Source organism: Pelophylax lessonae (genome assembly GCF_965119305.1).
Source record: "Pelophylax lessonae genome assembly, chromosome: 9".
NCBI classification, from domain to species: domain Eukaryota; kingdom Metazoa; phylum Chordata; class Amphibia; order Anura; family Ranidae; genus Pelophylax; species Pelophylax lessonae.
The window spans coordinates 84,293,111-84,309,909 of record NC_138776.1 but is presented as its reverse complement, the minus strand read 5'-3'; the positions used below and the strand labels follow the sequence as shown (position 1 = coordinate 84,309,909).

General features: G+C 40.1%; 1 protein-coding gene across 1 annotated transcript; it reads left to right on the top strand.

Annotated features, from left to right (window-relative positions):
* The first annotated feature begins 5,832 nt into the window (after window positions 1-5,832).
* On the top strand, window positions 5,833-11,908 carry CYP26A1 (cytochrome P450 family 26 subfamily A member 1). Its single transcript, XM_082266781.1, has 7 exons — window positions 5,833-6,038; window positions 6,129-6,353; window positions 8,283-8,567; window positions 9,751-9,897; window positions 10,042-10,176; window positions 10,671-10,826; window positions 11,347-11,908. The coding sequence occupies exons 1-7, from the start codon at window positions 5,850-5,852 to the stop codon at window positions 11,686-11,688; spliced, it is 1,479 nt and encodes a 492-aa protein (XP_082122907.1). The 5' UTR covers window positions 5,833-5,849; the 3' UTR covers window positions 11,689-11,908.
* Window positions 11,909-16,799: the final 4,891 nt, after the last annotated feature.

The following is a 16,799-nucleotide window of genomic DNA, read 5'->3' as shown; positions in this document are numbered from 1 at the left end:
GATGCGGGAAACCTGCAAATCCACTGCGGGTCCCCGCATCGCATTCAAATCGCAGGCAGTTCAAACTGCTATATCCTAATCGCTGGGGGATGTCAATACAAAGTTAATGACACCCCCAGATCAGTTCGTATATTGCAGTGCGAACTGTCAGTTCGGACATGAATCGGATTGCATTGGTGTGAACCACTATGCGATCCGATTCTGGTGCGGACCCAAAAATAGGGTCCTGTGCAAAGCGTTGCGTAAACTGCTGGTGCTATATAAATCCTGAATAATAATAATGTTGTGTCTGAATCCGATGCAAACTCAGTCTTACAATCTGTAGGGCTGAATTTGCATCGCACAGACATCGCATGTGATAGTAGTGAACAAGCACGTAGCATTCATGTGAAACGCGCCTACTATCCTACCCTGCTGTACCTTGTACCATTCAAGTTAATAAAGGAATTTTTCTTCATTGGATCCCATGGTAGTGTGCGACCATTTTATTCTCATACGTTCCTTCTGGGTTCACAAACTGCAACCGCTTGAATGGGCAAACCATGATGACGTCACTCCAGCACATGCACAGAAGCACAAAGCAAAGGTGCCGGTTACTAGAATATCTCCTAAACGGTACACATTTAGGAGATATTCATTTAACCTACAGGATATCTTTATTATAAGCTTACCTGTAGGTAAAAGAGATTTTACTGCCACTTTAAATCTGGGGGGGGGGGGGGGGGGCTGGTTAGGAAGTAGATTTACTTGCCCAATCCTGAATGAAAAAAAAATAATAATAACAGCCAATTCCCCATCCACACATTCAATGTGGATACCGGAATTCTCCCCACTGTACCACTGTTTTTTGACAGAGGGACTCTCCCACCTTCAGAATACAATGATAATTGCTGCAGATGATTGGCTGCTGATCTAGCAAAAATGTACCAACAAGCTGGTTCATGAGAAGTGGAGCGATACATCGATTTCTCATGAATTAGAACGGTCACGCATTGATCAAATTTCAACCGATTCTTGCTGAATTTGTCAAAAATCCCTACAATATTGTTAGGATCTTTCGAAAGCCTGGAGCAGCTCTGTGACATCAGCCGACAGGAATTTAGCCTGCTGATGGCTGATTTTGGGTCACAGGAGAGCACAAGTTAGGTGCACTCCTATAGCTCACAAGAGTTTCCTCTTCTCCCACACTCCAAAGACATGATGCTGGTAAGTTCATTGGCTTCTGTCTAATTGGGCCCCACTATGTGTATGTAGAAATGTGAGTGAGGGACCTTAGATTGTAAGCTCCTTGAGGGCAGGGACTGATGTGAAAGTACAATATGAAAAGTTATGTGTAAATTTGGTGTTCCATAAAAACCTGTATTAAAGTATATAAATCTATGGGGTCATTCAAACCTAAATGTGTGCTTTATGACCTCTGCATCATGCACATAGGTGTTAATAGGCCCATAAAGCGAAACTGCACCTTTTGATTTTTATATTGTATCTTGCCCCTTCTACTAGTCTTATTCTCACCTGTCGCTGATCCAGTGAGATCACACAGCTGCATGTCAATATCTTCTGCTCTGGGCTCAGAGTAAATTCTATGGGGACTCCATGCTCCAGCTACTGCAATATGAATTGTCTCTTAACTAATTGGCATTTTACATCTGCTTAAATTAGGGTTTTCATGCAAGCATCAAGGTAATCTCTGCAAGGCAATAAAATTACATCACAATCATGGTGTGATGGTCAAAGCTCACTCCAATTTTTTATTATCCTCCTGATAAAGCAAGAATGCTTCCAGACAATTGGATCCCTAGTGTACATATATGTATGGCTCTGAAGATGGCCATAAACATGAGATAATGGGCCAACTACTGACCCATTGAGCCAGACTCTCTGGCCGACTGATCTCAGGGAAAATGGAACAGGTAATGTTATATATATTTGGCTTGGAACTGTTGTTCCCCTCCAAAACAGACAGCTTTAGAGGTATCTAGGTGTGCCCCCACCTTCTGTCTCCATAGACATAATTGTGTACACACCTGATCCAAGCATGTACATTTATGTGCCAGTCTGTAATTGCAAAAGAAAAGTTTTAGGTGATCAAAGTGTGTATTTATATCTGATCACCTGATGTCTAGGCTGGATATAAGGGCCCACAATGACACCTCTGTGTGTTCTACCACAACCACCATGCATTCTTCTGACCTATGTCAGTTATAAAGCCCTTTATAAAGTTATAAAGCTCCTTTATCCAAAGGGCAGCAAACCTTGGACACATGCATGGTGACATCACTGCCCTGTAACAGATCCACCAATAGAATACATTTTATAGACAAACCCACATGTTTATAAATAATGACACATGTATTCCAATGTTTATAAATAATGACTCATGTATGCCAATGTTTATAAATAATGACACATGTATTCCAATGTTTATAAATAATGACACATGTATTCCAATGTTTATAAATAATGACTCATGTATGTCAATGTTTATAAATAATGACACATGTATTCCAATGTTTATAAATAATGACACATGTATTCCAATGTTTATAAATAATGACTCATGTATGCCAATGTTTATAAATAATGACACATGTATTCCAATGTTTATAAATAATGACTCATGTATTGCAGTGTTTATAAATAATATTCCAATATATATATATAAATAATGATTAATGTACTGCAATGTTTATAAATAATGACACATGTATTGCAATATTTATAAATAATGACACATGTATTCCAATGTTTATAAATAATGACACATGTATGCCAATGTTTATAAATAATGACACATGTATGCCAATGTTTATAAATAATGACACATGTATTCCAATGTTTATAAATAATGATTATTGTACTGCAATGTTTATAAATAATGACACATGTATTCCAATGTTTATAAATAATGATTATTGTACTGCAATGTTTATAAATAATGACACATGTATTGCAATATTTATAAATAATGACACATGTATTCCAATGTTTATAAATAATGACTCATGTATGCCAATGTTTATAAATAATGACACATGCATTCCAATGTTTATAAATAATGACTCATGTATTGCAGTGTTTATAAATAATATTCCAATATATATATAAATAATGATTAATGTACTGCAATGTTTATAAATAATGACACATGTATTGCAATGTTTATAAATAATGACACATGTATTCCAATGTTTCTAAATAATGACACATGTATGCCAATGTTTATAAATAATGACACATGTATTCCAATGTTTATTACAATGCAAGGTGTATTCCAATTTGTTTGGAATAGAAAAACGAAACTTCAAATTAGGAGTTTAATGTAGCAAATTTGTGACCTGTGAGATACCAAGTTGACCACCTCCATGCACAGAAAGTTACAGAAAGGATGATGGATTTCTGGCGGGGCCAACAAGTATTATTTCTGTTCTTGCAGAAAATGTACTTAGCAGAGGCGTAACTAGAACCTTCAGGGCCCCGATGCAAGAAACCATGAAGGGCCCGCAAAACCCCTGGCCGGGGCCCTTCCCTTCAAGCCTGGGGCTCTTCCCACTGATCCTGGGGCCCTTTACTCTCATTGCGGGGCCCTTTATTATGGTCCCACAGCGGGACCCTTTCACAGGTTCTGCAGTGGGCTCTGTTCCTGCCATCTTGGGGCCTCCCCACGGTGGTGGAATGCCAGGACCCGGTTGCAAGTGTAACCTTTGCGATCCTGAAAGTTTACCCACTGGTGTCAGTAGTTTTTATTTTTTGATATTTTAATGGTATTATTTTATTTTTTTACAATGTCACTGACTATGACTCTGTCCATTCAGAAAAGGTTCTCTATTGTGACACATTCCCTGCAGCAGCCGGCAGGAGAAGAGAGGGAGCACAGTACAGTGGGGGGGGGGGGGGGGGGGGGAACACACAAGGGCCCAGAGACAGCAGAAAACAAGTTAACTGGATAGGAGTGGCGGGGGCAGCATACAGAGGAACCAATCTCCTCCATTTTCCTCCTGCAGCTACAGGAGGAAAAAGAAGGACAGTGATTTCTCTACATGCTGCCCCCGCCGCCCCTCCTATACAGGTGTACAGGGGAGCCACACAGGCCCACTGGAGCATGGGGCCCAGTTGCAATTGCAACCCCTGCAACCTCTGTAGTTACGCCCCTGGTACTTTGTTTAAAAATAAAAAAAGAAAGCTAGCGCAACCAAGATATTATGGGGCCCATATACAATAGCACGGTGCATTGGTGCACATCCATTAAGGCATGTTATTGTGTTTTGTATCCAACACAACACAACACAACACAATGACACAACAAAGCATCCAAATATAGGATCCACCCAGATGCCTGACCAGCAGCTAGCTCAGCCTCTCAATGTGCTGCTGAGAGCCACCGATCCACAGTCCGGAGAGGCAGAGCAGAGAGTTGTGATGGGCAGTCACGGCTTTCAGCTTAGAGAAGACCTGAGAACTGTGCGATCAGCGGCCTTTGATTGCTCAGTTCTCAGTATAGAGGAGGTGGGGGGACAGATGCAGCATCAAATCAATGTTTAATCATCCTAGGTGAGTATGAATGTTTTTCTCTTTCAAAACTTCTCTTTTAAGGGCCTATTCACACCATTTGCATTGGGATGTGCGGAGGAGTGTTGCCCCACACAATCTCGATGCAAAGACAAGCCAACTTTCCCTCTTTCCTATAGTGTATGCATTACTTTTTTTTCAGTTCAGTGGACTTTGGTGTAAACCACCGCATCCCAATACATAGAACTAAGTCTGGGTTCACACTTGTGCGATGCGGGAACCAGCATTATTCCTGTGCGGGTTCCCACATCGCACCTGAATCTGAACCGCTGCGGGTGCCAATGTAAAGTTAATGACACCCCCACATCAGTTCGCACTACAAACTGTGAAATGGTGCAGGAATCGGATTGCATAGGTGTGAACATCCATGTGATTCGATTCCAGCGCGGACCAAAAAAAGGGTCCTGGACCATTTTGGTGCGAATGCGATGCCATTTCAGCCATTCAGTTTGTATGGCTGAATTTGCATTGCACAGACATCGCATGTGACACAGCAATGTGGTGCGAATCACATGCAATGTCTGTGATCGCACAAGTGTGAACCCAGCTCTAATGTGACATTTCAATAAAGTTCTAACAATAAAAAGAATGCAATGTACTGCGATTTGTGCTTGGGTGCTGTGTCCACCCAGCGCACACCAGCAGCCGTACGTTCAGCGCATGAATCAGCCCAAATGTATTGCGGTGCGTTGCACTACCAGAAAAGGTGCATGTACATTTTCAAATGCCTAATATAATCGCACATTCGGTGCAAAAATGCTTTAATGCGCCTCTCTGGGTAGGGGTGAACCTAGGCTTGCGTCAATTAACGTGCGATGTGGTAATGCGCGCTGGAGTAACGCGCGCTGGGGTAACACTTGCGCCCACATAACACACAGATGTAAATGGACCTTTAAGGACTAGTAAGCTGCAATATATTGTCATGTTTGTCCCTTGGAACAGGCATAGCACACACCCTTCCCTTCAATGGCCCATTGACTTGCAGAGCTCAGGACACAAATTAACACCTTTTCAAAGGCAGAGGCTGCGATTGTCTGAAGCTCTCTGGAGGTGGTCAGGGGATCCAAATGGTTAAAGATTTTTTTTTTTTTTTTGGTCGTCCCGGTGGGAGGAGTCCTCCTGTTGATGCGACAATTAAAGATGAACTTTGGGTGAACTAATTTATCTGAGCAAGGTAAGGGGAGGAAAAAAAAAGGGGGCAGACCTGTAGAAGGTATATAAAGGCAGAGAGCTGGGGGGTGACAGTATGTAGACCAAGGAACAGGTATAGACTGCACACTATGGAGCTCTATACTCTGGTCACTAGCGCTCTATGCACGCTGCTGCTGCCACTCCTGCTGCTCATCACTGCGACCAAACTCTGGGAGCTGTACTGCTTTAGTCGCAGGGACACGAGCTGTCATTGGCCCCTGCCGCCGGGCACGATGGGGTTACCCTTCTTCGGAGAGACTCTCCAAATGGTCCTGCAGGTATGTACTAAGAGATGTGAGAACACCGCCTATACCAGAGCACACCTGTGCTAACAAATTTACTATAATCTCATCTCTCTTGTATTGTAGAGACGCAAATTCCTCCAGCTGAAGCGCAGAAAGTACGGACACATCTACAAGACGCATCTGTTCGGAACGCCCACTGTCCGCGTATTGGGCGCAGAAAACGTGCGACACATTCTCCTTGGGGAGCACAGGCTGGTGTCGGTGCAATGGCCGGCGTCTGTCCGTACTATCCTGGGCTCTGGATGTCTGTCCAACCTGCATGACAGCCAGCACAAGAACATGAAAAAGGTGAGTCAGTCTGTAAATAGATCGCCCGATCTAATACCCGATCATCGGTCCTTCCTTCTAAATCCATTCATCATGTATTTATCTTATTGACAAACACGCGGTGCTGTATTTTTAATGATCAGAAATATATTTTTTTATAGGGATGTCTGTTTTATTTGTAAAGTCGGGTTCTGAACATATTGTAGCAATTTTAGGATTCAGGCTGCGACAATGAGTATTTCTACAGATCGGATCTGTTATGTTTTTGTATCTTTTAAGTTTTGATTAGAGTTGGTTACTTGGGATCTGACAATTGTTGCGCATCATTTACACCATGCCTGTCCATCAATCCGTTTCACTCTTTAGAGCTTTCGGAATCTATTTTGTAGGGTCCAAGTATTTATATAATTTGTAGGGTCCATGTATTTTGTAGGGTCCATATATTTATATATTTTGTAGGATCCATGTGTTAAATAAGGTCCATTTTTTTAAATATATTTTTGAAGGGTCTTTATTTTTTGTAGTGTTCATGTATTTTGGAGGGTCCATATACTTCTATATTAAGGTCCATTTGCAGTATTTGGATATGATCAAAGTTGGGTTTCTTTGGATCTGACCAATTTTATGCATCATGCTGCGCTTTTTGTTTTTGTTTTTCTTTTAGATTTTTATTAAGTATGCATCATGCTGCTTATTATGAGTACTTTTATTAGATCTTTATGGATCTTTTGTACATCCCTGTATTTTGTAGGGTGCATGTGCAGTATTGGGTCTGATCAATACTGGATTTCTAGATTCTGTCCAAACTAATGCCCATCTTTTTTTTTTTTTTTTTGATCAGATCTTATTTTAGGGATATATTGTGCAGTGCTGGGGTCTAATCCATGTTGGGCTTCTCAGGTTCTGATTATCCTTTTATGTATCATTTAAGACGATGAAATCTTTAGGTATCTCTCACATGTATCTGGATAATACATTTGCAGTATTGGGAACCTGATTAAAGTTTGGATAGTCAACCTGTTGAACATCAACCTCAAATCTTGGTTCAGGAAAGATCATAGTTTCCATCTCTTGCAGTAGGAATCTGATTTGCATGTGGGATTTTCAGGTCTGATGTAAATAATTTTATTGATCACTTTAGGATTCCTGATGCAAATTTTGTGTATTCTGATCAGATCTTATTTCAGGAATGTTTTATAAGGTTTATTTGCCCTATCTCAGTAAAGGGAAGTTGGGTTTCTCAGGTCTGACCAACCTGTTGCCCATCATTTAATGCATTAGTATGTATTTTGAGGGGTGTATTATAATAAATATAAGGTCATTTTTTGGGATCCGATCAGGTTTGTTAGATTCCTGCAAACCTGTTGCACATCAATGTGTGTTCTGATCACATCTTACTCCTGGGATAGATTTTCAGGTCTGTTTGCAGTATTTCAGTGAAGGAATGATTGGGTTTCTTAGGTCTGATCAACCTGTTGCCCATCATATTGAACAGATCTTATTTCAAGGATGTATTCGATTAGAAGATCTATTTGCATGCCTGATCTAAATTGGTTCCTTAGATTCTGGATGTGTCTTCTGATCAGATCTGATCGCAGGGATATATTTTGTAGGAATAGCCGGGTTGCTCAGGTCTGATTACCTCTTGCACATGTGAGGATCCTGTTGCTGATCCCTGTGGTGGATCTTGTGTATCCAGCTAGATCAGATGATGATCCCACTCCTCCAGCTCTATGGGTGGCTCTGATTAATTCATTAAAGCATTAGATTTGTTTGTGATGGAAGGGCAGGGGGTTTAATCCCTTCCCTGCTGAGTCTTCCAGGGGGGGTAACTCATTTACCCTCACCTATTAATGAAGGGATTACCTTTTCACCTCTTTATTAATGCAATCCTATTACCGTGCTTTAACCCCTTGCAGGCTGACTTACAGTTGCTCTTCTCCCCATCAGGTAATCATGCAAGCCTTCTCCCGGGAAGCCTTGGAGAACTATGTGCCGGTCATGGAGGAGGAGATGAGGAGCGCCATAGACACTTGGCTGCAGAGCGGCTCCTGCGTGTTGGTCTACCCGGCTGTCAAACGGCTGATGTTCCGGATCGCCATGAGGCTGCTGCTGGGATTCGAACCCGCACACATGGACCCGGCGCACGAGCAGCCGCTGGTGGAGGCCTTCGAGGAAATGATCCGCAATCTCTTCTCACTGCCAATTGATGTGCCCTTTAGCGGCCTCTACAGGGTAAGTGTGGGAACTGCAGCTCATTGATTTCTCTGTTCAATCCCAGTAGGAAAGTTCAATTGTCGGCAACCTCAAAAATATATCGTATGTATGTATATATGTATATATGTATATATATATATATATATATATATATATATATATATATATATATATATATATATATATATATATATATATATATATATAATAGTAAAAGTCACAAGTTCTGTTTTTTTTTTTTTTTTTTTTTTTTTTTTTTCTTTTGAACTGTTTTTTTTTTTTTTTTTTTTTCTTTTGAACTGTATTGTAGATCTTTTTACTTTGAAAGGGTGACCATGATTGTTCAGCACAGAAGCACCCTATTAACAGTGTAGACTTAAGTGTAGTTCTAAATTAAAGCAGAACTCCAGTTACAGCAGGTTTTTTTTTTTTTTTTTCATGATTTAAAGTGGACTGTTATAGGCAGCCCAGTAATGTAGTTTGTCATAACCCCTGCAACTGTCACTTTTGCTAGACAGCTTATCTGCATGTAACTGTTGAAAAAAAAATATAGGCATATGAAATAATTATTGGAGATAATTTATTATGCTAACCCTTATACGCATGGTTGATTACACATTGTACATTCACATTAGTCCCTGCCTTCAAGGAGCTTATAATCTAAGGTCCTGATCTTACAAGCATACATACACATACTGGGGATGATTTTAGATCGGATTGCATTAGCTTACCAGCATGTCTTTGGAGTGTAGGAGGGAATTCGAATACCCAGAAAAAACCCATGCAAGCACAGGGAGAACATGCAAAGGGTCCTAATTGGGACTCTTTAACTGTGAGTCCTTTCTTGTATTAGTTACATACCAAACCATTGTACTAATGGGCCATACACACTATGAGATTTTCTGAAGACTTTTTCCTTTAGACTTACCAAAACCATATAATATGAGGTCAAACCTAAACACTTTCAATTTGTATGCAATCTGGCAGGCCCTTGCACTACATAGAAATGGTAAATCTGAAGGAAATCTAACCACAAAAGTTGGATAGTGTGTATCCAGCTTAAAAGTGGCAAAAACTCTACAGTCTCCGAAAACATATGCATTTCTGCTCTTGTACACTAGAACCACCATGTTTTGGTCACCTCTCATGTTGAGGTACTACCCGGAGATGCAGATGTTCATTTATATTCATTTTTTTGTAGGGTTTGCGGGCTCGAGATATTATCCATGCCAAGATAGAGGAGAACATAAAGGAAAAGCTGAAGAGAGAACCAGAGAGCTCATGCAAAGATGCACTGCAGCTGCTCATAAATCATAGCCGCAAGAACGGGCAACCGGTGGATCTGCAGGTAACTTGAAAGACCTTTTTGGTTTTCCATAGAAAACATGGCTTAATGAGATTTCTGGTCAATGCAGCTTAGTCACTTCTAGTTTTCTAGCTGACCATTGTTCCCACTTTAATAAGCTAATATTGGGTTTTCTGCTCTATTTAGGCACTAAAAGAATCTGCCACAGAACTCTTATTTGGGGGGCATGGCACCACTGCCAGTGCAGCTACATCCCTGATCACATTCCTTGCCCTTCATAAAGGGGTTGTACAGAAAGTCCGACAAGAACTTGAATCTAAGGTAAGATGGCTTTTTGAGGAATTTAAGTCGTTAAGTGTAGAGCTGTAAATACATTTTATTAAATTCACCAGAAGTGTTTAGTAACTTGCCATCCTGTTCAGTTGGGGTCATTTCTGGAGTAAATATGTGGTCTGCTTTATTGAATACGTAATAAAGTCGAAATTAATGTGCCAATCTCATGGGGCCATTATGTAGTGTAGTGCTTCTAAATATTTTAGGGAAGCCGGGAACTAAACTTTACCACCAAATCTATAAAGAGGTTATATTTGATGAGTTAGTATGTATAGGTGGGATGGGTTACAGCACTTTTCATTGCCTTAATGAAGAGTCACAATAGAAATATTTACTGACTTAGGTGGCAGAAGCTGCAATTGCAGAATGTAAAATATTGTAACCTGTAGAACCCAATCCTATTTTATTATTTGCCCAATTTAAGAAGCTTGGTTTAGGATATGTTGCCACATATGCTGATGGCTTTTTTTTTTCCATTGTAGGGTCTCCTATCCAAAAAACCAGAAGAAAGGAAGGACCTAAGCATTGACCTTCTTCAACAGCTTACATACACTGGGTGTGTCTTAAAGGAAACCCTCAGACTCAGTCCACCAGTTCCTGGAGGATTTCGGGTTGCTCGAAAGACCTTTGTCCTAAATGTAAGTATCCGAATAACATCCTTGTGGAAAAAAAAGTGCAAATTGTTAAGAAAAAACTGAAATATTAAGGTGACAGGATTCTAAGACAGATCCTAAAATCTTCTATTTGGCTGTCCTGAGGATAGCAGTGCCCTAGGCAAGAGCCCAGCCTAGTTTGTATGATTTTTCTCTAAATGACCTGTTGAAATGGGAAACTTGCTCACACATTTACTGCATCTATTGTACAGGGTTGCTGTTGGCTTTGTGTTTTTATTGTATGCTCTCCACAATTTAGAGGGTGCAGGACACTTTGATCTAATAGTAGTGAGTTCACAAGGTCCTTTACAGCAGTGCTCAGGACTTGCGGGCAATTTCATGCTTGTCAGCTGCCTCCTGGTGACCCTAATTGGAGACCTTTTTTTTACTGTTTTATAGCATCCTGTTGGACAGGCCAGTGCTGCTTGTCACACCTATGTAGTGTCATTTACCTGCACTGACTCCGGCTTTATACTCAATCATTTGTTTTTTCTTTTTTTTACAGGGCTATCAAATTCCAAAGGGCTGGAACGTCATCTACAGCATTGCTGACACTCATGATGTTGCAGAAATCTTCCCAAACAAAGATGAATTTGATCCTGACCGATTTCTAAATCCCTTTCCCGAAGACTCCTCTAGATTCAGTTTCATTCCGTTTGGAGGAGGTGTACGAAGCTGTGTGGGCAAAGAATTTGCCAAAATTCTCCTGAAGATCTTCATAGTTGAACTTTGTCGAAACTGCGACTGGGAGCTCATAAATGGGCCACCAACCATGAAGACTGGGCCAATTGTTTATCCTGTGGACAATCTTCCCACAATGTTCAAACCTTTCAGCAGCACATGTTAAAATTACTAACTTGTTATATATGTAAAAAATCTATTCTATAGCATCTATAATGTATATAAAGCTTTTATAACTTGCTGATTTTATATTTAATTTGTACAGTAACCTAGTTATTTATATTCTCCCAGACTTAAGATTTATGAACTTCTAAGCACTCAATGTGGGTTAAGACCCAGAATTTATTTTCTGTAGATATGTTTAAATGGTATTAAATGCCTAATGAATGTACGAGCAGGCAGGCTTGTAACTTTGTACATATGTTTGTATATATGAATTTCATGTGTCAAAATAAAGATATACAGGTTCTCTATGAAGCTATGTATGGTGAATACTGTGTTGTATTGGTAAACTTCTGTATGATGGATTTGTAATGCTTAGGATTTGGTGGAGTTTTACAAATGGGATTCTTTCATACTAAGGACTATGCCTAAAATTAAATAACCCCCTCACTTTGCTGGTTGACGATAAGTGCTATCCCAAAAATACTTACTTAGTTCCCTGGTCACATATGAAATGAGAAAATGCTTGATCATGACAACACTGTTATGAAATGAGAAAATGCTTGATGTAAGCATAAAGATAGAAGACCTTAAACACTGATGCTCATGAAGGTCTATGGCCAATGTACATTTATTTTATGGCATACTCGTTACCCCAACACACATTGTGGTGGTCATTTTGAATAGCACCTTAAGGCAAGGTACCATAGTGTATTGTGCAAAAATTTTGTGAACTGTGTTTTTTGGGGTGTTTTGGGTCTTTGAAAGCCCATAGATTTAAATTGGCTGCCTTAATACAACGTATCTAACATGCTACACAGCTAGTGTTGTTATACCACACATACAATTAGGCCATTGATATTTAGAAAAAATAAGTTACATTAACTTTACCAGAGTAATATGTATTAAAGGTGTTTGAACATGAAAGAAGATTCTGTATTCCGGCTGGGTGCACGCTAGCGTGAATTGGATGTGGGTTTCCCGGCATCCAATTCGCATTACAGGAAAGCGTGCTCGGCTCTTAATGGAGCCAGTTCACACATCTCTGGGGCAGCTGCAGAGCGGATTGCACAGGGGTCCTGTGCGTCTTTGGCATCTTTTCAGATCCAAATTCAGGCCTGATTCATCCCTGAAACAGGACATGGACTCACCGGACCCCTACTGGGAGCCGCATCCGTCTTAAGTGTGAACCCAGCTTAAAACTGCCACACGTTACAATCTACTTTAAGGTTTATTAGCAGTCATGTAGTAAGAGGACCTACCTGAATGTGTATATAAATGAAAGGATTGTTTTGCCCTCCGAGTATGCAGTTTTACATAAATCTAAAGCTAGCCATAAAAATTGATAATTTCCCTTTAGATTTACTAGCTGTTCTCCTCCTATAATTCTATTCCGATCCTTACCAATGCACTACTTCTACTTTACTTATCTTCGTACTCTGTAGCCTACCCTGGCAGTCTGTATAAGCATGGTTACCCAAACTTGGGTGAAATCACCAGATTTTGAATTATTATTACTAAATTCATCTTCTTTCTCTTTTAATACACATTTCAACCTTATGGGCCATACACACTATAAGATTTTCTGAAGACTTTTTCCTTTAAATTTACCAAAACCATATAATATGAGGTCAAACCTAAACACTTTCAATTTGTATGCAATCTGGCAGGCCCTTGCACTACATAGAAAAGGTAAATCTGAAGGAAAAAGTCTTCAGAAAATCTTATAGTGTGTATGGCAGATTAGAACACAGAAGAGTACATCAATCTCCTCCTAATTAGGAATACCAACACCTCCACAGTTTCTAGTTCATTGAATCCACAGGTTTGCTCTGGAAACATGGTATTTATAAGTAGGGCTATAACTCTACCTCCACTGATTTTCTTTACCTACCTGCATGCCTTTAAGTCAGTCAAGCTGTATTTTTCCAATTTTGGATAGTGTTAGGAAGGGTCATCACCTCTGTCTGGGTTTTAATTTTGACAGAAGCCCCCTTTCACATAGGAATGTAGTAATCTCAAAATTTCCCCTATCTTGTGCTATTAAAGTTATTTTGTCACTTCAGATGTATTTTCACTTCTGTTCTGGAACTTCTTTCCCCAGTTTCTCAATGCTAGTAGTGTCTGAATGAACGTACAGCTGGTTTGAATGGTATCCTATTACCTACCTGGAGTTGATGTATAATGAGGAGGCCTAATATAAGGTGTGGCAAGGTTTTATAGAATACCTGTACCTGTGAGCTGGACGAGAGAAAATCTATCCATTTCACCCATCCACACTAAATAGACTGCCAGCTCCTGTATTCAGGAGGCCACGGTACCTGCAGCTGCCTGAATACCAGGAACCGTGATGGCATCTGATAGAATGCTGTCACTGTTGCACAAAAATTTTCCTCCCAGCTCAGTCAACTTTTAAAAAGACTTTTGTAGCATAGTTTGGTGCTTGCAGAGCCACCCAAGGCACGAAGTTCAACTGAATTAGCAGGAATTTGGCCACGATTCAAGCCATCTAAATCAGCTTTAGTATATTTCTGCTCAAGGACCATAACCCTATCAGGATTGATGTCGATGGCATCAGGCTGTGATAACTACAGATTTATTTACAGGAATATCTGACCTGCAATGGATGTCCTGCTTCAAGCAGGTGTTGCATTCTGAACGAAAAACTTGTCTAATGCCAACAAAAGCCCAATGACACAGGCCCTAACATCTCCGACATTTCCGTTTTTTTTCCTGGAGAACTTTAAACCTTAAACTCTATACCCATTTTCAATACACATATTGTACAGTATAATATTTGAATTGAGTGGAATAGATGTAGAGAGCGAGAGTCTCCATCTCACCTATGCCTCGTACACATGCATCGATTATTGGCCGGGAATTTTCGGCCAACGTCCGATCTGCTGATTTTCGGCTTGTTAGTATGATGCTTCCGACAACCGACTCCGACTTTTCGGCCGAAAAAAAATCTGGTGTGCATGCTATAAAAAACACACGGAAAGTAAACCAGAACATGACATCACTTCTGAAGTAGATTTTTGTTGGGCGAGAAAAATCGTGCGCAGTCTAGGCACATTCCAACCAACAAAACACCACTCTGGACAAAAGTCGGATGATCGGTCGGCCGATAATCTTTGCGTGTACGAGGCTTTATACTAAACTAGCAGTGCCCTCAAGTCTTCTAGGATGTGGGATGTAGGCATCTCAGGAGGCTTCAGAAAGGGGGGCGGATATGACATTCTTGTGTCGGTGATAAAATCCAGAAGGGCTGGCGGGGTCCTATAGAAAAGGTATTTTTCTTTATTCAATTCTTTTAACGGGGGGCACTAACTAAAGCAGTTAGGGTGAAGGTTAACATTTTTTCTATACTATCTAAAAAACATCAAATTGACACACAACACGGGTTTTCTATTGCTGACTTCTTATTCTACAAATACTAATTGTCAGGGCATACTGACCCTCTTGCACATTACTATGAGTCACTAGCCAAATACAAGTATATGGACAAGACCTTCTGACTTTCTTATATATATATACTTGTTCTGGGCAACTGATTAGAGAACTACTAAAGCCAAGAAACTAGCATTTTCAAAAGTAGTTCAACAATGCCATTTTGTTTCCTTAAAAAAAACACTTTTTACCTTGTTTTTATCATTTGTTACATCTCAGTGATACTGATTTCCTCCAGCCTCTTTGCAGCCACTTCCTATCTATACAGTATGCATGGGCTCTAGGGGCAGCTGCACGTTATTGCTTAGAGAGGGCTTCCTCTATGTGACATGAGCATTGACACATCAGCATATAGTTAGAACTAGATGCAGTTTCCTATCTGAATTTTTGGGGCTATGAAATATATTGGTTGGCACTATATAAATAATGTATAATTGGATTCTTCAAGATAACTGGAGATTGTCGATAGCAGGATATTAAAAAAATGTGAAGCAACGCATGCTGGTTACAATACAGATTTTTAGGGGCAAGTTTAACAACATTAATCATTGGAGGGAATGTTCAGATTTCAATGATGCAATATGAATCAATAGAATTGTTGCTCAAAAACTTTCTAAACTTTTAATTAAAAGGTTAAAAGGACAACCTACAAAGCCCTGATTCGGTTTCCTTAAATACAAACCACGGATAAACATGACTCTTGTGTGAATGAACTCTGTACATGTAATAAATATATGCATATCGGTGTGCATTATTGTAACTGTCAACAATAAATGGCGTAGGATCTTTGTAATAAATTGAGTTTGGATAATCCCTAGTGCCCTCTACATTGAGTATAAATATGCTTTTCATGAAACTTCTCAAACACTGTTTACCTAAGCCATGTTTCTACATAATCCTGAAATAACAGTTTAACAGAAATGCATTAAGTGAAATAATGCAAGGAAGGAAAATCAAGACTTATCTCTAGGCACATGGCTGACATGACTGATAAAATGGCCTTGTTGTGACCTGTTGAACCTTTGGTAACCTTCTAAAAGCTTAGCCCTGTCACTCCTTCTATCTGTATAGGCACATCTCCCAGTGAAGGCTAGACATTAACCTCACTACTTCAACTTGCTAGTGTCACGCTTTTCAGCACACCCTCCTTTTTTTTTTTTTTGGATTGAACTTTACAGTATTCATTGCCCATTACGTGTCCTTTTTTTCCTGCAGTTTTCTCTTAAGAATATATATATATATATTTTATTTTGCAGATTCTTTATTTACAGTATCCAGCATTCATAAAACGATTAAGAGTCGGTTCACACTGGAGCGGCACGACTCTGTACTACTTCGGGGGCGACTTGTGCATTCCCATGCACCACGACTTCGGAGCGACTTGCATGGACTTCACATAATGGAAGTCCATGCAAGTCGCTCCGAGGTTGCCCCGAAGTAGTACAGGACCCTTTTTCTAAGTCGGAGCAACTGGTGTCGTTCCTATTAGAACGGGTCCTATAGCAGTCAATGGACCGCGAGGGAGCGCGACTTGTCAGGCTGACAAGTCGTCTGACAAGTCGTGCTAGTGTGAATCGAGTCTTAATGCAAAGAAAACATACATATATATATAGTGGTACAATATTATCTTGTTGTCAATAGAAAAATACATCAACAAGTGCATAA

Coding starts and splice junctions, on each gene's coding strand:
- CYP26A1 (XM_082266781.1), top strand. CDS start 5,850: ATGGAGCTCTATACTCTGGTCACTAGCGCTCTATGCACGCTGCTGCTG. Junction 8,568..9,750: donor CCTTTAGCGGCCTCTACAGG/GTAAGTGTGGGA, acceptor ATTTTTTTGTAG/GGTTTGCGGGCTCGAGATAT. Junction 9,898..10,041: donor GGCAACCGGTGGATCTGCAG/GTAACTTGAAAG, acceptor TGCTCTATTTAG/GCACTAAAAGAATCTGCCAC.